Below are 23,548 nucleotides of genomic sequence, written 5' to 3'. Positions count from 1 at the left end.
CACTTATGAAGAATAAAGCAAGTATGGAATAAGGGAAAAACATTCGGCAACATCAGAAGCAGAAGCGTCGCGATCTGGCAACATTGAAACAAGTTTCGAGAAGGACCATGTGTATCGACAGAAGGCGAGAAGAGAAAATTTACATACTTAAGTACTAATAGTTCACAAAAATAATAATTTTCGTGAACAATTATTACTTAAGTATGTAAAAATTTATTACATTTGCTGTTGTACGAGGGTTTTACCCAATTCTTGAACCGTGTCAGAGTAAATCTGTGCTATAAAAGTACCATGTTATACGGGGGATGGTACCAATTCTCGAACCGTGTTAGAGTGAATCCGTGCTATAGAAGTGCCGTGTTATACGGGGGATGGTACCAATTCTCGAACCGTGTTAGAGTGAATCCGTGCTATAGAAGTGCCGTGTTATATGGGGGTTACCTGTACTGGCAATGTCAGTGTGGTATGATGCTAAACTAAAATTAGACAACATGGAGTAGTTGGCTGACAGGTGCGGTCGAAATGGTTCGCTTGTAGGCAAGGTTCATGTCATACATGGTGTCTACCACAAAGTGAGAAGCATTGATAAATGGCAAAAACTTTTTACATCATTCAAAAGTTGTACCTGTACTGTAGTGTGCCAATGGCCCAATGGCATAAAGGTTGAGAAAAGCAAAATCCTACTCGAGTGTAATATACAGTGTACAACCATGTACCTAGCACCAATCTGCTTTATTTTAGCTTTTGTTATCCTATCCTAAAATCCTCCAGTTATAGGGGAAAACAGAACAGTTCTAGGCTAAAACTTTTTCAGTGAAGCTTGTGGCACAATGGGTAATAGCATCAGATCACAGCACAGTTATACCCTAGATTCACCCTAAATATAAGACTACCTTAAATATTACCCTGAGAGGTTGAAAGTACCCTAGAAACCATAGCACTGCAGATAACAACATAAAGCCAGAAACACGAGATAATATTTGTCCAATTTAGTCTGGTAATATTCATTTCTTTATTTTTTTTTGAAGATGCATAGGTAAAATCTAAGAGACATGACTGCTATTGCTCAAACAATAATAAATTCTACACTAAAATAAAATAGTAAAAACAGGTAAAATAACTTAATAGATAACTTCATTCATAATACAAAAGAATTCATTTAAACAAAATTAAAATTCAAGATTTTCAACAAAAAAGTTTAATTACAAATATCTTTGACCTTTTTTAAAGACCATCTTCAGGTAAAATACAGAATTAAACAAAATAAAAGAATAGAATGTAACAAACACTTTGGAGCAGCAAATATCAATTAATTTAAATTTACCAGCTGTTAAACTGTTTTTGCTGCAAACACAAGTTTTCATGTGAACTTTTGAATATCCTGTTGCAGTTTATATTCAATACTTATATAGTATTTTCCAACTTGGAATAAGTGAACTACTTGATGATACTCAAAGCTCTTCCAGAAAAATTTTTAAAAAACATCTATAATAGCTGTCAAACTAATACTAAATCAACAGTTTTTCAATTTAAAAGTTATTCAAAAATTTTTTAAACAAGTTTTAAAAAGCTGCTAATTTTTTTTACTAACTTTATACGGGGTGAACATAAAGTTTCTATACATTTCTGTTAAATAATAGATAAATCTTTTTTTCTTGCAGGTGATCGGACAGACTGCTCATCATAGAAGAACGAATGGCCATTGTTTGTTGCCCATTTGCGTAGGATGTCCTATGAACAGGTGCAGGAGGATTTCATCTGTAAATTTAGAAAGGCAGCACCTACAAGGTTGGCAATAAAGAATTTGGTTAACAAATTTAAATGTATGGGTAGTGTTCACGATGAAGAAGAGGCCGCCCATAATGGGGCGGACATTCTGGGAGGCCGCCCATAATGCCAGAAACAGTGGGACACAGAGGATGCGATCACACTTAGCCCCTCTGCGTCCACCAGGAAACTGAGTAGGGAGCTGGGTATCCCACAATCCACAATCACGAAAACCTTGCGATACACCTTGAAGAAATGTGCTTACCACGTCCAGATTATTCATAAACTGGAACCAGAGGATTATGCTGCCCAACAGGCTGTGTATCATGACCTGTTACATGCTGTGGAAAATGAGAATCTCATGTCACGTGTGTTGTTCAGTGATGAAGCAACATTCCACACCTGTGGACATGTGAATAGACACAACTGCAAAATCTGGGCAAATGAACAACCAAATGCAGTGTGAGAGTGGCAACGAGATACCCCGAAAGTGAATATGTGGTTAGGAATCACGAAGACCAGGGTCTATGGATCATTTATGTTTGCAGAGACAACAGTTACCGGACACACATACTGTGACATGTTGGAACAATTTTTGGAGCCACAGTTGGTACAAGATGGGATTAAGGACTCAGGAGGATGGGGCACCACCCCATTTTGCATTGGATGTCCATGATTACCTGAATAAAACATTCCCCAGTAGATGGATTGGTTGGTCATGGTTCACAAAGGCTGTGGGCCTGCTCACTAGACCTGACTCCTTTATATTTCTTTGCATGGGGGTTTATCTAGTCACAGGTGTATCAGGTGAAGATTAACAGCATACTGCAGTTGAAACAACGAATTACAGATGCAGTGGCGAAAATTTCACCAGCTATGTTGAACAGCATGTTTCGGTCTGTGGAAGAAAGCTGGCGGCTGTGCCTAGACTTGGAGGGCAATCACATAGATATGTACTGACTTGTAGTCCTAATGTTGCATGTCTACATGTTGCAGTGTATATGGTAGATATTTAATAAATTCGCATTTTCACAGAAATGTATAGAGACTATGTTCACCCTGTATTTTATGTATTCCAAACATGTGAATTCAGTTACTTTAATGTTTATTTTCTACAATTAATTTTGTGTGTACATTTTTAAGATGAATGCTGTAGTTTTTTCGACTGTAAATTAATAATTAAAAAGTCAATGATTACATCAATATGGAGTAACTGTTGAAAACCATTTGACTACATTGTTTTACTATTTTCAATTTATGGATATTTAGAGATATTTAAAGTTTCCATTATCATGAAAAAGATACATAGCCCAAAAACATTGAAAACTGCTATATTAATATGTAATTACTTACCATGACCTAATTCTGTTTGGGCATAAGAACCTATTATTTTCATTTCTAGAGCTTCTGGCAACCATTTATTTTGTTGTTCTTCGGTAGCTAATCCCATTAATGCAGGAATAAACATAATAAAATGGACTGCTGCTGGCGAGGCTTCATGTAAAAAAGCATCAGCTACCAAACTATATAATGAATCAAATAAATTATTTTTTAAAATTTATTTATTAATGCTTTTTTTTTTATTTACAAATTTTATAACAAAAAAATTTAAACAATTATCTAACTTTCTAGTAAATATTCAATATTACTTTTGTAAATATATTTAAATATAAATTAATTATTTGTAAGTATAAATTAGATATGATTTTGTTATTATTTCAAATAATCTAACAATTAAATATTTTCATTATACAGTAGAACCTCAATTATCTGGACCTGTATTATCTGGATTTTCGATTATCCGGATTGTTCAAAATAAACAAAAATTTTACGAATTTGCTGATTTGTACTTGGCGAATTATGATACTGTTTATGTATGTGATGAAATGCATAACTTTTTTTGTTTCAACAACGTCTCACCCGGCACAGTGGCCATAAACTCTTAAATATATTTTGCGTCGTAATAAAAATATAACTTGACATACGTATTTATAAATAATTTATTTTCAAATTACATCATTTCTATGACCAAGGATGGCATAAGGCATGGGCAACGTGGGCCACCGCCTATGCCTCGCTCCGAAGGTGCCTCGCGTTTCGAAGGTTTATACATTACTTAAAAGCCGTGAACGCGATGAAAAAATTTTACTCGTCATAAAACGATAGTTTATCAAATTTTTATTCATAAAAATGCAGTTTCAACTGCTTTTTATTTTATAAAATCCGTCTTCTTGCGCTACCAGAGGGCCTTTTAAACAACAGGTAGTCTGTTAGCGTTGGTCAGTAGTAGTCCAAATTCAATACGAACGTTTGTTTCTTGAAAATTTGATCACGGTTTAAATACAGTATTTACTTTAATATTACCAATATGTCATTGAAAAGAAAACGTGTTGTATTACCATTAAAAGACAAATTAAAGTATTTGTTTCGATTATCTGAATTTTTCCCTTATTCGGACTACCTTCATCCCCAATTAGTCCAGATAATCGAGGCTCTACTGTATTTTAATTTTAAAAATTCTGTTTATTATTTACATTATATAAACTAATATTGTTTCTTGAAGTAATTAACAAAAAATTATCATTATTGTAGCAAATAAATATTTTAATGAATTATATGGTCTGTTCAAAAAGTTCTGGAACATTTTAAATAACATGCTAATGAGATCAGGTAACAATGTGCGATCATGTGTGTTGAGTAGCAGTGATCTTCCTCTTAACCTGCTAGTCACATCTTATTCTGCTGCAATTAGTTCTTGTGCTGTGAAGTTTTGTTTATGTTCATGTAGAGAGGGTGATCTATAATTTGCAAGATGATGGACATGCAAGAGTTGCAGATCATCAAATTTTGCTGCAAACTTGAAAAAATTTAGAGAGACTCATGAAATGTTGAAGCAGGTTTAAGGTGTTAAGCACCTTAGTCATATGCAGTGTTACAAGTGATTGAGGGTAATTCATGTGATGGTCTTTTTTAACATTGAAGGCATTGTGCATCTTGAATTCTTACTAGATGGACAAACAATGAATCTGATTATCTGGATGTGCTAATGCACCTTAGAAAAGGTGTTAGAAAGAAAAGGCCTGAACTCTGGAAAAAACTTATGGATCTGCAGCATGACAATGCACCAACACATTCATTTCTGCTGATTTGTGAATTCTTGGTTAAAACAAGAACACCTGCATTTTACCATCCACCCAACTCATCTGACCTCACTCCTGCAGACATTTTCCTCTTCTCTACATTTAAATCCACTTTGAAAAGATGTAGATTTCAGATGATTGAAGATATCAAGAAAAATTTGTAGGATGTAGGAGCACCTATGTGCAATAGGTGCTCCTACATCCTGAAAAATGCTACCAGACATGCTTCTAGAAATGGCTGCAACACTGGAAGTAGTGTATTGACAAAGGAGGAGCGTACTTTGAAGGAGACAAGGACAACTAGGTTGTAGGTATGTCCAAAAAAATGGAGAAAAGTTCCAAACTTTTTGAACAGATCACAGATTACATATATCTATTCTATATAAGTAAAATACTTGGTTATTATGTTTTGTGCTAGTGCGCTTATCATGTAGGCAGATTTATCAGACTGGATGGTCACAAAACAAAGAAATTGATACACTTTTCTCACTTCCTATGTATTTATTGCAGGGCTTTGGAGTTGGAGTTGGGAGGAATTTCTGGCCAGAAGAGTCGAGGATGGGGCACCACCCCATTTTGCATTGGATGTCCATGATTACCTGAATAAAACATTCCCCAGTAGATGGATTGGTTGGTCATGGTTCACNATTTTATATTTATTAATTTTTTAAAATGTTTTTGTATTTTGTTATAATTCATTTATTTTAAATATAAAATGCAACAATTTAATTTATTAAATATGTATCAATACTTTTCTTTGTAGTACAGTAGAGCATCGATTATCCGAATGCCAATCAACCAAAATGTCGGTTAACTGAAAGTGTTCCAGTTGGACTGCGTTATGCTGAATCAAACATTTTTGATACTAGATTAACTTCTAAAGTATAATTTTTTGTTTTTATATTTTTCAATATATTTATTTTGTTTGTACAAAATAAAGAAATAATTTTTAACGATACAATAGCCAGAATTATTATTATTATAAAACTTTTCATTAGGCTTAACATTGACGAAAATTCAACGTGAAGCGACACGCAACAGAGAAAAATTTAAACATGGGATATATTAATATACTATTATTGGAATATACTAATATACTATATTAATAATGTATTTTTTCATACATAATCAGTTATCCGAAAAATCAATTTTTCGAACAACCCCAGTCCCCATTGATTCGGATAATCAACGCTCTACTGTATTTATGTCTAGTAGTTAAATTCAATTAAATTTGAATATTTTTGATTCCTCCCTTTATTATTCCTGCTCTAAATAAGTGCTGTACTCTATTTTTCTGAATGAGTCAGACTAATTGATCAGAGTATACATTTTTCTTTTCTGAACAAGGAGCTGAAGTAACTAGATTTTACACTTTTTAGTTGGACTAACTTTTCTGGAAAGGTGAAATTGGAGTGCAAAAGCCATGGAATAAAGATATGTAAATGTAGAATTTTATCACTCTCCCTGTTTCCTCTTATTAAATATTTGTTAAAAATTAATTTTTTTTATACAATTAAATATTAATGTAAGTTAAATATTAAAAATACTAACTATAAAAATATTTTGGTAAATTCCCAGGACTCCTTTCAGAGTTCAGAGTAGGGTAACCCCCTATGAGCACCTCTGCACCCCATAAAATGACTTGGTATTTCATTTTGTCAGAGTCAGGAATCAGAGTTGAGTGTTTTTTTTACTGACTCCACAGCCCTGATTTATTGACAAATGCATTTCGAACCTATCAGGTCCCTCATCAGTCACTATACATAGATTTCAATATTGGAATATTCTCATGTACCACAGTATCATGGTGTCACACAACAGTAATTTACAAACATTCAGTAAATCACTTTTTTACATCTGCTTTAATGTTGCCTTCAGGTATGTTTTCCTCTGGCTAAATCCGCAGTTGCTAAATACTGCAATCAAAAATGGATGCAAAATAATAAAAGTTAATATTAAAATCCAGAAACACAAGAAAACATATTTAAAAGAAAATTATTTGAACACTTATAAATTATAAAAATAAAAAATAACAAATGAATAAATGAAAACACAGGCATATAGATACATGGAGGGTTTCCTAACAGATGGGGAAGAGAGAAAAAAAATAAACAAACCAATGCATACTTGTAAGCCAGAGGGAAACACATCCAAAGGCAATGTTAAAGTAAATGTGAAAAAGTGATGTACTGAATGTTTGTAAATTACTGTCTTGTGACACTATGATACAACACAAACTCACCATATTTATATTTCGTATGGAATATTGAAATCTATGTATAGTGACTGATGAGGACCTGATAGGTCCAAAATGGATTTCACAATAAATACATAGGAAATGAAAAAAGTGTATCAATTTCTTTCTGTTCCATGACCGTCCAGTGTGATAAGTCCATCTACATGATAAGTGCACTAGCACAAAACATAAATAAGTCAACAAACAAAAAGTGATTTGGATAAAATAATTAGCTTAAAATTTTCACAATACTTTTTCAGCATGGATAAATCATCATAAAATTTTGTTATGAATAGTCTATATTGGAAATAACTGGGCAAAGCCTAGGGGACAAGTGAGCAAATGTTAGGCTGCCTACTGTAGCAAGAGAAAAAGAAATGGCAACATCAGGAATCAATGAATTGCCACAAAACTTTTGAAGTGGATGAAGCTAATGAGGACTTGGGCCACCTCTATGGAGGTTGAGGGAAGGGAGTGGAGAGAACATGGGGTTGAGTAAAGCAAGCAAGAATTAAGCCAACGAGAGAGCAAAACAAATTGGTTGAGCAAACTGAGTGGATGGAATTGTATTGCTTATCTACAAATTCTATTAATAATAATAAACCTACAAATTTTTGAACAATTGGACAAAACCCATGGGACAAGAGAACAAAGTATATTATGAAACCCTGGAATTGAAACATTTTTCTGTGGGACATTCAAAAAATACTGATATTTAACTAATTAGAAAAATAATATAATTTTTTTTTTGTCCTGGAATCTGAAGGTTGTTCTATATTTCAAATTCGGACAGAGAAAATCTGATAGAAAAGTTTTGTTTTTTATGTGATTTGAATGAAACCTGTGTTTTTTCAATACGGTAGGTGATCGGATAGCGAACAAATCAGATAATGAACACTTTTGCAAAAGATTTTTACAATTGGACAACGAACACATGATCGGATAACTAACACTTTACTGAACAAACAAAAAGAAACGATGGAAAATAACAAATACCAATTGATTTTCCCTTGTCTTCAGGTGACAATTCGAAACCTTTCAGAGCACGGGAGATGTCAAAATCGACGCTCAATCCGATACCGATCGGATAGTATCCCTCTGAATTTTGAAACTTTCCCTTGTAATTCCAGCTTTTTGTTTACCTTTCTGACAAATAATTTTTTATAGTATTCGCGAGACTGTTGGACGGGCACTTGTTAAGTTTTGCGTCTGGGTTTATTTACGAAAGGTGAAAGTTTAACTGTCCCATCACATATTCATTCATGTTTTAATACCAAATTTCAAATTTCATTCAGGCCTTGCATTTAAATAATTTTTTGTGGCTAGTTGATTTCTGTTCTCTGAATTTTTGCAATTGCTTTTCTGAACTTTTTATTTAAAAAAGAAACAGATAATATTATGGAGCCTAAAAAAAGGAGTGTCAAGAACTGTGCATAGAAACCAAGTAAGAGATAATAGCAAAGATAAAAAGTGGGCACAAGATATCTGATGTTGCTAGGCCGTATGGCTTGAACAGGTCTACAGTAGACACAATCTTAGCTATTAAAGATATATAAAGAAGTCTCAAGCTGCTAATGGAGTAATGAAAATCACATCTGAGAAATAAAGAGCATTTTAGAGCTTATAATAAAACCTGAAACTGATCTGACAAAAAAAGAACTCCAAGAACTCTCAAATGAAGAATACCAAGAAACTCAGCGAGATATGTTTTCTTTCGAAAAAGAGGAACACAAAAAAGGAAGACGAAAGAGGACCAATGTCAACATCTACTACTAATGATCTTTTGAAGAAGTGGGGAGGATGTCAGAACAACGATCATCCAAGTGGCATCCAAACCAGAATAAGGTTACTGGGTTGGGGATCTACAATTACAATACTATTAATTACTTCCAAAAAATCCTGAAGAAAAGAGAAAAGCAATCGACATTGGACAGATTCTTTAACCCCACAAATGGAAAAAACATGACTAATAAAAATGCAAGACTGTGAATAAATATATTTTTGTTATTACATATACAGTGGGTGATCGGTTAACGAACATAATCCGTTCCAAGACTTTGTTCGCTATCCGAATTGTTCGTTAACCCAGGGATGCACAACCTTTTTTGAAGAAGGGCCAAATTAGGATTAAGTTTATTGACTGGGGGCCGGACCTTCAAGTGATTAATGTGATGTCTGATGCAATTTGCGAGATTCTTTGTTGTATCGTCATGTGGTTAAGACTGATTGTTTGAAAACACTGTCTTCTCAGGACACATCTCACTTGCGATGATAAGACACTTTTTTATCATATCGCCATCTGTGAAAGGTTTCCCATTCTTGGCTATTAAAGCAGATATTTCTAGGCTGGCTTCAACAGCCGCATCCAATTCTCCAGATTGTTTCTTGAACACATTTTGTTGGCTGATTAGTGATCGTCGTAACGATTCGATTTTCCGTTTGCGTTCCGTACCTTGCAGAAGGAAATCCTTGTGTTGGCTTTCATGATGTCGCTTCAGGTTGAATTCTTTTGGCACTGCTATTGTTCCATTGCACAAAAGGCAAATAATGCTGTTGTTCTGTTGCACAAAACAGTACTTGTTAGTCCACACTTCCACTTCTTGAAACTGATGATTCTCGCGATTGACCTTGCGTTTAATGCCCGGCGCCATACTGTTCACTCTGCAAAACAATGTCTCATTGTGCCGAAAATTCTGAGGCCCGCAACAAATCATGTTTGAGATAAGGCAAGCTAGACTACCACGTGCTTTGTTCTGTATCCACTCTGACCAAAGACTAAAGAGGCAGGGACAGAAGACTATTACGCACACGTGGCCAGGCAGGTCTTAATTCGTTCGACCCCTGTCCGGGCGTCTCCACCATTTCTCAGAATTTGTGAGTCAGATCGTCAACATGCCAGGTGCAGGACACTAATCCATCATAAATGTGGTTACCATTCTTACCTAAATTATATTTATGGCCCGTCAGTTTTACCCCCGTGTTCAGAAATGAATCAAAAGTGATTAACACAGTGCAGTGGAAAATCTGAATATTTTAAATATAATTATTAAAATTGCGATATCTCGTTTCAAATTGGCGCTAGAATCAATTTTTTTTTTTTTTCTGTCCTAAATATATCACAGTTTACGACTGTTAAATTTCAAATAAAATAAAAATTAAAAATAATAATTTAATTTTAAATTTACGAAAAAAAGAATGTAAAAATAAAAGTAAATAAAAAGTTCCAATTAATTTACTACTTAAATAACCTAAATATATCTGTTTTCTTTCAAACAAAAAAAACCGCAGCTTTCTAGCTACACGGAATCATTTTACAACCCTCTTTGTTGACAAGTTTATGGCTTGACGCGGTTTGTAATAATTATTAAATCCAAAATATTTTAATGCAAATGGCTTCCTTTTAGTCGTAATGACTCTATTCCAACTACAGTATTAATTTTCTTGGTCCAACTTAATAATAATAAATTTGATGTGAAAAATTTTTTTTCTATTCTTTGTCTATGGAGAGATATTGTTGTAAATTATTGGTTTTATAGCTTTTTGTACATTCCTTTTTGAACTCTGGTTAGTTTTTTTCTAGTTTGAATGACATTAGGTTGACGAATAAGCGTCTTTTCAGAAAAGATTGATTCAAATTCGACTATACCAATCAGAATCTAGAATGTAAACAAATGCTAAAAAATCGTTATTTTCATGGTTTTTCAGCGCTATTTTCACTTATTTTTGTTATTTGACGCTATTTAGACGAATAGGCAAGTTTTCCGAAGCATAAAATTGAAGATTTCCCGCCAAAATAGAAACTTCCCGATAACATCGGAAATGACGTTCTAACATCATTTTAAAATATTCGATATCTAAAGCAGAAAGTGTTAGCTAAAAATAGACTTATTTATAGAACAATCCCCCATTTCTCACCTCAGGGAAAGTCATAAAACAGTTGGGTGCTAATGACTTTGTGAAAGGGAAAAAGTTCTACACTTAGAAACTTCGAAAGAAGGGATTTGGCCTGTACCGTCCGCGGGCCGCATAAACATTGATAGGGGGCCGTATGTGGCCCGCGGGCCGCAGGTTGTGCACCCCTGGTTAACCGATTATCGATTTACCGTAGGTTTCTATGAGAATTTGATTAATTCGTTCTGGAGACCCCCCAAAAATAAAAAAATATATACTTTCTTACTACGTTTATTCATATATAATAATAAAAATACATATATACACGATCTTGCATTTTTATTAGTCATGTTTTTTTCCATTTGTGGGGTTAAAGAATCTGTCCAATGTCGATTGCTTTTCTGTCTTCGTGATTTTTCAGAAGTAATTAATAGCATTGTAATTGTAGAGATCCCTAGACCTATTAACCTCAACCTGGTTTGGATGCCATTTTAAAACCGTTGTTCTGACATCCTCCCACTTCTTCAAAAGATTTTTAATAACAGATATCGGCATAAATCCGCATTTTCAGAAGAAAACGTAACAGAATTGTTTCTGTCAAAAATATTACAAGGGCTGGAATTACAAGGGAGTGTTTCAAAGTTCGTGGAAATACTATCCGATCAGTATATACTGAGTAGAACGTCGATGTCGACGTCTCCCGTGCTCCGAAAAGTTTCAAATTGTTGCCTGAAGACAAAGGAAGACCAATCAGTATTCGTTATTTTACGTCGCTTCTTCTTGTGTTTGTTCAGTCAAGTGTTCGTTATCCGAACATGTGTTCGTTGTCCGATCATAAAAATCTTTCGTGAAAGTGTTCGTTATCCGATTTGTTCGTTAACCGATCTGTTCATTAACTGATCAACCACTGTACTTTCTTACTACGTTTATTTATTTATATTTTTTGGAGTTTGCAGAACGAATTAATCAAATTCCCATAAAAATCTATAGTAAATCAATAATCGGTTAAAGAACAATTCGGATAACAAACAAAGTCTTGGAACGGATTATGTTCGTTAACCGATCACCCACTATATTTTGAGTGTGGAAATGTATTTTGAAAGCAACCTGAACTTAGATTATGTTACGGAATCCTCATTTTGAGTAAGGATCTAATTTTACTAATTCCTTTGCATTAAAATAAAGGAAAGAAACAAAACCATAGCTTTGATAATTTTTGACCTTTGACATCAAGGTTACCAACAAAAACATTCACAGATTGTTCAAAAGAATATGGGTGGAAAAATGACAAACATTAAAACAACAACAATTACTGTCAACATCAAAAGAGGTAAAAACAAGTTTTTACCACTGTTGTCAAAGTTTTGATCATGTTGGAATGTATACATAGATAGGTCATTGTTTAGTCATGGACATATGTAGCACTATCAAGATTTAGATCAAAGGCCAGTATCATAATTCAAAGTGAAGGTGAAATTAAAAATGTTTGGAAAGAAGTTTGATAAAAATAGTTTAATTTTTTTTCCATTAAAATTATTATTTGATTGACTGTTGAACACAAGAGTGTGTTATTAATTAAACACTTGGCAATAAAGATTTCCATCTTTATTGCCAAGTGTTTAATTAATAACACACTCTTGTGTTCAACAGTCAATAAATACTAAAACACTGTTTCAGAAAACAAATTAAAATTATTATTATTATTATTGAAATTTTTGTTACAAATAATCTATATTGGAAATAAGTAGATAAAGTCTTTGAGATGAGTGAAGCAAGCAGGGGATTAGATCTCATAGTTTTACTGTAAAATGATAAGCTACTTCAACTACAAACAGCAATTGGAAAATACATAATTCATACAAGTTCTACAATTAAAGTGAATCAAATTCTGTCTAAAACATAATTAAACAAAAACAAATATACAATATAATTATACATTTGAATACCTTCTGTGATTATTAACTAAAATAAATACTACTACTCAAACCTTTAAAAATACAGTACAATTTTAATTTTTAAACAGGTTTGGTTGTCTTAAACAACCTTCAAAATAGAAAGAAATAAATTTCAATTTTAAAAGAAATGAAAGCTGGAATGTCCTTCTGGAATAACTTGGTCCAGAGAATATTCCAGTTTTCTATTTTGAAGATCATTTAAGATAACCAAAAATGTTTGAAAAGTTTGAATTGTGGTAAACATTAATCAAAGATTTATTGCTAAATTGATATTTTTAAAAATATGTCCAATGAATAACTTAATTTTGATATATTAATCTAAAACTGATGCATTATTATTTAAATAAAGACTGTACAACTACTATTTTAAACTGCATTTTTTCTCTTTGAGCAGTTATTTCCTTTGCACAGACCAATTTGATGTCCATTATTAATAAAATATTAAAACATTTATTTATGAAAGTTTCACTTTTAAAGAAAGTTATACTTGAAATGACAACTATCTTTCTTTATAACGAGTGTCAATTTATAAACACAAGTAATAATAAAATAATTAAAAAATACTACTATTGTATATTGTACATTTTGCAAAATAATATACAGATTATATATATATAATCTGTATATTATTTTGCAAAATTTACAATATTTGTAATAATAAATGTATATATATATAATCTGTATATTATTTTCATTATAAAAATCAACATTAACTTACAGCATTTCTTGTGGATCTGCCATTTCCATAGCTTTATGGAAAAAATGGAGAGATTTCTGCAATGCACTATCGTACACTTCGGAATGGGATTGATAATCAATTGGATAATCATCTTTTAATTCTGGATCTGTATAATATTCTTTTTCTAAAAATTTAAAGATATTTAATATAACTTTGAAAATTAATTATAATCACCATTCTATTATTTCATATGATTATTATAAAATTTAAAATTAAATACCTATTATTTATTTTCATAAAATTATCATAAATATTTATTATGTATTTTAATATATTTGTATAAGCAAATATAGGATAATGTTTCCACAAAGAATCACCAAGCCACTGTTAGAGATAGCAAGTTAGGATTTGCACCACAGATGTTGGAAACAGTCTATTTTAAATTTTTAGCCATTATTATGGCATGAACATATTGTGCACTAGAGGAGAAAGTTCTCTCTTTTGATGCTTCTGATTTTCATGGAAAAATTTAAGATTAAAGGTGAGCCTTTTTTTGTACTTCTCAAAATCTTTTGTTTTTCAAATTAAATTAGATTTGAGTTTCAAAAATGCAGAATTGTTTAGGCCATTGCTGTGATGATGATAGTGTTGTTACTGTTTACTACTGGCCAATATTTTTACCAAGTTTTGCTTTAAAATGATGAGTTTCTGGGACCATAGGTCTTTAAATAAATTTTCCTTGTTTATAGTTTATTACATTGTATATCATATTGTGAAATATAAACAGAAATGCTGATTATGTTCATATGGGATCACAAGTAGTTTGTTATAGATCCTTTGTATATATGTAATACGGCCACATTACTGAAACAAGTTCTTGTGATCTATCACCAAATAATGAAGACTTATTTCCCACTAAAGACAAGAATGGAAATTGTTGACTGTTTTGAGCTATTTTGCCAAATTAAATATTTTCAATAAAAAACTGAATTGAAATATTTAGGTGTTTGTAATTTTTTATTAAAAAATGTTTTCAAACTCTTTTCAGTTCATCAGATTATAATTCTTATCTTTTAAAAATTTGACATTCTTGAAGAACAGAATAGGATGCTCAAATTATTTATATATATTCTTTATTCAATAAAAATATATATAATCTTTTTATTAATTAATAAGAAATTAANATATATATATATATATATATATAATTTGTATGAATCAATAAATAGTAACAATAGTGATAACAGAAATGTAGCAAAATTAGTATAATATATTGAATACAAAAGCTATTTAAATATGATAGTTCTAACAAATAATCAAAACTAATAAAGTTAATTCAACACCAATAATAATGATAAAACTTATTAATATATTAACTACAAAAATGACCAAATAGCACAGAAAAACAAAAACTAAAACTGTAACATAACATGAAGTAAATATTTAAAATCTTGGCAGACAATATTTAATTTTTTTTAAATATAAAAACTTTGGGTCTGTAGCATCAAAGGAAAGGTCATCTCCACATATAAAAATTCTGTTTTGGACTGTTGCTGGAGTAAAAGACAGAAAGAAAGTGAAGATATTTGCAAAGTTTTTATATTTTTAAAAAATGTAACATAAAAATCAATCATTAAATCATTATGAGTCAACATGAATACAACTTGATATCATTCAATAATATTACATCTTATTTCTTCAGCAAATATTTTATTTCTGCAAATGTTTTCTGGAAATTTTGTTAGTTGTTCAATAAATATTTTTGCAACTGAGGATAGATGTTTTAATATATCTGAAAACATTTTTAGAAATAAAATATTTACTGGAGAAATAAGGTATAATTCTTAAATTCATTATAAGTCAGTGAAATTCTCAACTTTGGAAAAACTTTAAAATTAAAAAAAAAAAAACAGTTTTGGCAATTTATTTTTATTATTTATTTAATTTTTAACTTTAATATACTATATTTATTCTGATATTTTTAATATATTTTGATAATTCTATTTGTCTATCTTTATCTCTTGCTAACTGCATTTTCAGTGTCATGATACCTGATTTCCATGTAGTTCAATGCATTATAACATTTGTTGCATCCACATTGGGTTTCTTTGTGTACTATTACATTACATGTTCTCTTAGTTTGTTAACAATATCATGCGCTGGTATTGTTGGTAACATATTGTATAGCAATAATGTTAATCCACACTCTTTTGAGTACTGTACTACTGTTAACTGTTTCTTGTTAAAAGCTATGTAACGCAATAGACTGGGATATTGTGAAAACTGATATAAGAGAGATATGATACAATGCTTGGTAATCATTTATTTGCATATGTATTAGAGACTCATAACAAGAATCTCATCTATGTATTCGTTTATGTATTTATAACATTGTTATTATTTGCTATTTTTGCTATACATCCATTCTGAACTGACCAGACATACCAAAAATTAATTTTACATTTAAAATATTTTCAATTGTTTTCTAGAAAAAACCTTATAATTTGTATATTGTACATATTTAGTAGGCTACTAAAAATGATGAACTATGATAATAAAGAAATTAATAACCTACAGAGTACTGGACAATATCATAAATATTATTAACTATATCCAGTTGTGCATACATATAAGTTTTTGTGGCATAGTGTGTGTATTATATACAGTCAACCCCCCTATAACACGGTAGATACGTTCCTGTTTTTATGAATCCAGCTTCTAGGAGTCCAGCCAATCACAGCCCAGCACGTATGCAGTTTACGGACTACGGTTGCTTGAAAGGTTTCTTCCATAAAATTAATCAATTCTAGACTAATTCGACTCAACATTTCCAAAATATGTATAATTTTTTGGGAATAATCCTTATAAACTATGCCATAAACAAAAAATTGTAGAATTACTTACTGAGTGTGCACCGTTCGACTACATCGTTGCTTAAGTTTGTTTTTGTCATGGAGATTGTCATCAAATGGTGCTCGCATGCTTCCTGATAAATTATTTTTTTTGCGAAAAATTTATTGAACTTTAGAGACATCATTAATATAAATATAATTTTTATGGACATTAAATAATAAATGGTTTTTGGTAGGTCTGCTGCTCGTTTAAACTCAACGGTTTGTGCAATCCTGTTGCGACACAAGTCGGCGATGACATTTTACCGAATTATAGGAATTTTTTGGCATGTTTGTACGAATACTGTCGCAAATTTTTCACTGTGATATAGGAATCCGAACTATAGGAACCCGTGTTATAGGGGGAGGTCGACTGTACATTAATTTAGTTCTTATAAACATTTTCATTAGTGATCCAGTTAAATTTACCAGTTACACATTTCATTTCTTTTAGTGTTATTTAATTTTTATGTTTTTTTGGTTTTTATTTTTATCTATTTATATTTTAATCCATGAAGGCAAACATATGCATTTAAATTTTTGTTGATCTAAAATATTAAATCAAAATCAACTTCTTCCAGAGGACATTCAAGCTTTCGTTCTTATTTTTAAATTGAAATTTGTTTCTTTCTATCCTAAAGGTGGTCATTTAAGACAACCAAAAAGATTTGAAAATTAAAATTACACTGCATTTTTAAAGGTTTGAAGGTTAATGGTAGTACTGTGATTTATTTAGTAAACAGTTTACTTTTGTTAGCTTTGCTATATAGCATCAATCCTGTAGACTAAATATGTATATATTAGCAAATAATCTTATATAAACAATTTTAATACTCTCTTGAAAAAAAATATTAAGTTTATATGATGTTTTAGAATATTGTTCCAATTTTTTTTTTTACTCTAAACTTTATATCAAAGTTGTAAATCATTTAGCATTATGGAAGCAAGTTTTGGAGAGTTATATCTCATGATGGATCATTCCTAGATCCATAATTTGTTTTGGTTTTTTTGGGGTTCATCTAGGGATGACCTTTTAATTTTAAACTGCTTCTCGTCTATTTTTTATTAACTGTAGTAAATCCTAGATTTTCTAAAGGAAGATATTATAGACTTATTAAACCTGAGACAGAAAACTATCACCAGCAACATTCCATTTAATTTTCTTTACTCTCCAATATGCAAATGAAGAGGGGCTTGAAAGACTGAAAATGCATATCTGGTTTCAGAAAATATAGTATTTACTACAGTTAGGGATGACATATAACCCTAGAAGAACGCATGACATCTGGCAGAGAAAACCTCACCTTTATTTTTTTTAATCATTTTCAATACCATAAGTAAACAACATACTGTATTTTCATTCAAAAATAAAAACAAATAATTGTATACTTGCTAACTGGAGAATTCAACTTAAAAATAAAAAACCATTTAACTATCCAGCATAATTCTTTAATAACATAAAAACGTTTTCAAACGCATTGACCGTTCATCATCAGTTATTTCTATAATTCGAAACAGGAAATTCGAAAAATAAAACATAGCTACAGGGGCGGGGAGTACCGATGGGTAGCCCCATGTCGTCGGTCCTCTGCAAGTTGGTACTCCGTAATCTAGATAACAATATCCTCCCTTCATTACAACAAGATATATTGGTATATGCAAGATATGTCGATGATGTATTTATTTTGTGGAAGGATAATCGCAATATCAAGCATTTTATGGATCTGATAAACAGTAACCTGTATGGTTTAACTTTGGAATTGGAGCAACAAGACAGTAGTAGCGTTAATTTCTTGGATCTGACTATAACATGCAAAAAAGGGGAAGTCCGAACCAACATTTATCGCAAACCGACAAAAATTTATCGCAAATTTATCCCCATCATTATCCCTAAGAATTCGGCGGATCTGGAGCATATTAAAATGGCGGTATTTCGATCTTGGATAAGAAGAGCGCACATGCATTGCACAAACATTTGCGATACAGTTAAGGAATTACAATATATACGAAATTTTTCGAATTTCCTGTTTCGAATTAGAGAAATAACTGACGATGAACGCTCAATGCGTTTGAAAACGTTTTTATGTTATTAAAGAATTACGCTGGATAGTTAAATGGTTTTTTTATTTTTAAATCAAAACAAATATTAGCAAAAATGTTTAAATGCCTTTATAAAAGTTTCCCTGAAATTACTACTATAGTAAACTCTCATACAATATGCAACTAGTACATATGCAAAATTTGAATTTTGTAGTTTTGAGATATACGTTTTCTTTTCAACTTTTAGGCATAGTTTAAACTCGCATAAATTGCGTGATAATGCAAGTTTCGATAACACGATTTACTATAATGCGTAACGTTATAGGGAATCCCATATAACTGCATTGTACGGAGCTCCACTGTATATCTTCCAAAAGCCAGTCATACACTATCAAATAACACCGACAAAACCTTCAAAATACACCAGCAAAAATATAATCTAATATAAAGATGGTTTTAAAAATTCGAATTTGATCTTTTGCATTCCATTTCTATCGAACATTTCAGACCTGAAGCGGATCGAAAACGTCTGTGGTAGCATATTTATATCAAATATATTTTTGCCAGTATATTTTAAAGATTTTGTCGGCATTATTTAGGCCTAATTACTACTATAATTATTATCTGTGGATACATATCTTTTACGAAATCTCAAACAAGGAGGAAATAATGGGACAAAATAGTTCCAGACTTTGACTCCTGACTATACAGTTGGTTGAGTAATATAAATTTCATATTTAACGCTACGAAATAACATTCATTCATGCCAATCCTAATTTTCCCCATAAGATATACAAATATTTAACTATATTTGAATGTTTGAAGTAGTATTTGATGTATGATTAATTAAAATCAATTTTTTAACTATCATCCTGGGGGTATCTTCATTCAGATCTTAAATCATGCCTCAAATCTTACCATTTTAAAGCGAAAATACTTTTATAAATACAAAATTCTTATCAATTATTACATCATTACGTAATTTGAAAAGCGTAAAATGTCGATTTAAGGCATTTAATAATGTAAATAAATAGAAAAAGTCGGCAGAAGTCTCACCTAATTCTCGTCTTCTGAGAGTTTTTTCTTCGCTTCCATCGAGTAAATACGTCAAATCCTTAATATTAAAACTCGCATTCTTACGTTCTTTGACTAAATCTTCGTTAACTTCATTCAACATAACTTAATTATTATTTTTTTAATTTAAAAAATAATAACAACAACAAAACTTAAACGAGAAACGAAAACATAAAATGCCAACCAGACGAACTTTTATCGGAATAACGTACGATTACGCAAACACGATTACGTCGCCATCTATACCATTTCCTGTTAAACTTTTTTTTTTTAANTTATATATTTTAATTTATATGAATGTTTAACGGAATAATATACAGCCTATGTCCACCCTGAGGTTCCATTCTAAATATTGGTGAAAGAATTTTTGAAATCAGATGAGTAGTTTCGGTGATTACCTGCTGCAAACAAACTTACAAACATTACCTCTTTATAATATTAGTATAGATATAGATTAAATTTTAGGACAGCTGAAAGGAACTAAGGTCAACTCGGAATTCGATTTGTTCACACTCTATAAAAATTAAGAAATAGAAAAAAATGCACGAAATCATCTTGACTAATTTATGCACCATAAATCAGAATGATCAAAGCAAAATCTAAAAAATTTTAATAAGATTTTGTGATCGTCTCTTGATAATTATTGATGTAATTTTATGTAATATTTAGTTCTCTTTTTTTGATACTATACCTTTATTAGATGTTCGTCCTATTGGGCGAACTTCTAATAACGGCCACCTCTAAACGCCGGCCATTTTTTTCCAGAAACATTTCTTTCTGAAATGCATGCAAAAAACTTCAAAAAATGGCCATTCTTTTATGTTCCAGTCAGTGGTCGTTATTCAGAAGTTGACTTAGTAGAAATTCGATGCAGTGTATGTAATTGATATGCTTCACAAATAAAACATACCAAGAATAACTGCATGGAAAAGTCTGGTAGGTAAACAAAAAAAGAGAGATAAATATCATAAATAATTGCATCAACGATTATTAAGAAACGATTACACAATCTTATAAAACATTTTTAGATTTTGCTTTGATCATTCTGAGTTATCATATTTCTTTTATTATTTATTTTTCTATTTCTTAATTTTTACAGATTGCTTGCACAAACTGACTGATCGACTTCATAATGACAACATATTTTTGTAATATAGAAATTATATCATCGTATAGGAATATTTATGCTATTTTTTTTAAATTAACTTCCTCAATATTTTATTTTTTAAATAAAAGTAATGTTCATCAACTTTAAGAGTTTCATAAACTCTTAATTTAACTCCAATGAGATAGCGAAGAAATTATCTCTAGAAACAATAATGAGTAATTTAGAGTGATGGGGAATTTTCTCTCTGAAAAAGTTCCCAATTGTGTTGTATAATACAATTCAGATTTAAGCTGCCACGATGATATGTTCAGAATTGTAATTTATTTATTTATTTTAACTTATTAAAAACCTAAAGTGTATACAGTAGTTTATATCATAAAATAATAATTTTCTTTGAAACTGAAATAATGAAAATAATCTTGAAATACAATTTTCTTCTATAGATTGATACTATGACTAAACTGATAGATTTTATTTTCTTTTCAAATATGCACAAATCTCACATGAGAATCTGATTCATAAGAGATTCGATCGGAGCTTAGGAACAATCCTATATATTCAGATCAGATCACTCATGAAATGAGTAAATTCTTATTCATGAATTGTAATTTTTTTTATAAAATTTTATCAGTTTTAAATTTTTATTGTAAAATCCGGAATCCCATTAATTTATTTATTTCTAAATTTAATTTGTGAATTTTAACTTTTTTTTTCACGATAAGTTAAGTTTCAAATCAAAATAGGTCAAGTTAAAAGTAGATATAAAAGTTCATCTTGTAAAACAGGATGACCTCTATACAGTGTTCTTTCTATTCATCTTATGTTATTTCAATATTTATCTATAGTGAAAATTAAGTAAATTATTATTGACTTTTTCAGTTAAACTTTCCTTATTTAACAAATAAATAACAGTTTTCTTGGATGTTTACTAGTCAAATATACTTTAGAATTGTATAATAGATTTTATACTGATGTGATAGGTTAAAGTTTAAATAAACTTTAGATAAATGTTATCTGTAGTTTTTTGGTTATATGATATAAATTGCGATAATTCTTAGATAAATAGAAGCTAAACAATATTTTGAAGAATAATATTTAATCAAAGTGTTATCTTATTCGATTTTTATTAACATTAAACTAATATATGTGATTATTTTATTATTAATGTGATGACTCAAAAGCATGTGCTTGGAGGAAAGACAAAACATAATTACATCGTCTCAAACTTATCATTTGCGTAATATTTTAGATAAATATTAAGGATATGTATTTTTTAAAATATAAATTTAATTACAATACTATAAATATGTACTGTATTGTCGATATTAAATAAATAATAAAAATGAACTAAAATATATAATAAATTATAAATATTTATTTAATGGTATTTTATATTTACATATGTGTATACTGTATTATACACATATGTAATGTACGGTATAAGATGATGCAGGATAGACTCTGTTCTTTTTTCGTGGAAATTCCTAGTTATACGATATCTTGTGTAACCTGAGAATATACGATAATCCATCTAAAGAATAATTTTTAAAATATTTTTTGTAATTTCATTTCAAATAAAGAAATCAAAATCTTTATTTCTTTCTTCCTAATACCAATTTTACGTGTTGCAAAAAAGCATAAAAATCTCCGTATCCCTTGCTGACTTTACGACTACAACGCTGTGTAATTATAATGCCAATATCCAGGACTTCCTGCATTTGGCATTATCTGATCAATTTATTTTAATTGACCTATTCAGTTATGATATCTTACTAAAAAAATTCAGTATCAGTTCAAAAATGACATATTTACAGATTTAAAGACGATAGAAAATGTGAAAGAGCACAGTTTATGAATTTGAAAGTGATCTTTCGAATCTTTATAGTTTGCTTCTCGTAGCAAGCATCTAAAACAAATTGTGAAGTACAAAGTACAAAGAAGCAGATTTAGGAACAGGGCAATATCCTTTTCAGGTCATAAACTCTTCTTTTATGTCGCTTTGATACTTTAGATATTTAAGATTAAACACAATTGATATAAAAGCAATATGTCTATTATTTTTAAGTTTGATAAAAACATTTAAATTACGATAAATACGACCTCGTGTTAGAATTAATAATCTAAAACTTTATTAAAATATAATTGGCCTTATTTGTTAGAAAACACTTTTTTACAATTAATAATAATTATATAAAAGCTGAATCATTTTATTTGATATATCTTATACATTCCTACATATGAACACAATCCTGTTATAATAATAATAATAATAATTTAATAGGGTCTGCTTGTTAATAGTGCAGTAAACTGTGAAAAAAAGCTAAAACTATAGTTTCCATTTCTTGTGAAATTAACCTTTGTCATTAAAAATCTTTTCGTAGAAGTTCTTTTATATTAGCTTGTAATTTTTTTTATAATAAAATGACTATAAATGCTATAAATAAATGTTTTATAATAATTTATAGAGTAATAAACATTTATGTTTTATATTTTTACAATAGTTTCATCAAATAAATAATTTTAACGATTTTAATATACATTCAGATAACATTGTTAAGTTACGAATTATTATGATATATTCAAAATATATATTTACTAGCAGACCCCGCCACGCGTTGTTGTGGCTCAAAATGTATCTATTATAAATATATAACACTTCCCCCGTGGGGGGGAAATTTTTCGAAAAATCCCTTAGTGTACATTTTCTTGACGTACCCTATTAAAACGCAATCAAAAATGCAAAGGTAGCCTTATCATTTTGGCATCG

General features: G+C 30.4%; 1 protein-coding gene across 1 annotated transcript in view; it reads right to left on the bottom strand.

Annotated features, from left to right (window-relative positions):
• The window catches only part of LOC111635365 (peroxisomal acyl-coenzyme A oxidase 1-like), a 32,113-nt gene extending 12,218 nt beyond the window's left edge, over nt 1-19,895 (bottom strand). The window contains exons 1-3 of the mRNA XM_023380309.1: nt 19,656-19,895; nt 13,708-13,852; nt 3,121-3,290 (exon numbers count right to left, since the gene is read on the bottom strand). Coding sequence (XP_023236077.1) covers nt 3,121-3,290; nt 13,708-13,852; nt 19,656-19,776 — 436 coding nt within the window. The 5' untranslated portion in view covers nt 19,777-19,895. The remainder of the gene's footprint in view (nt 1-3,120; nt 3,291-13,707; nt 13,853-19,655) is intronic.
• Between the last annotated feature and the right edge of the window lie 3,653 nt (nt 19,896-23,548).

This window comes from Centruroides sculpturatus, unplaced genomic scaffold (genome assembly GCF_000671375.1).
Source record: "Centruroides sculpturatus isolate CEXI.00-Female unplaced genomic scaffold, Cexi_2.0 scaffold713, whole genome shotgun sequence".
Taxonomy (NCBI): Eukaryota; Metazoa; Arthropoda; class Arachnida; order Scorpiones; family Buthidae; genus Centruroides; species Centruroides sculpturatus.
This window is presented reverse-complemented; position numbering and strand designations above follow the sequence as displayed.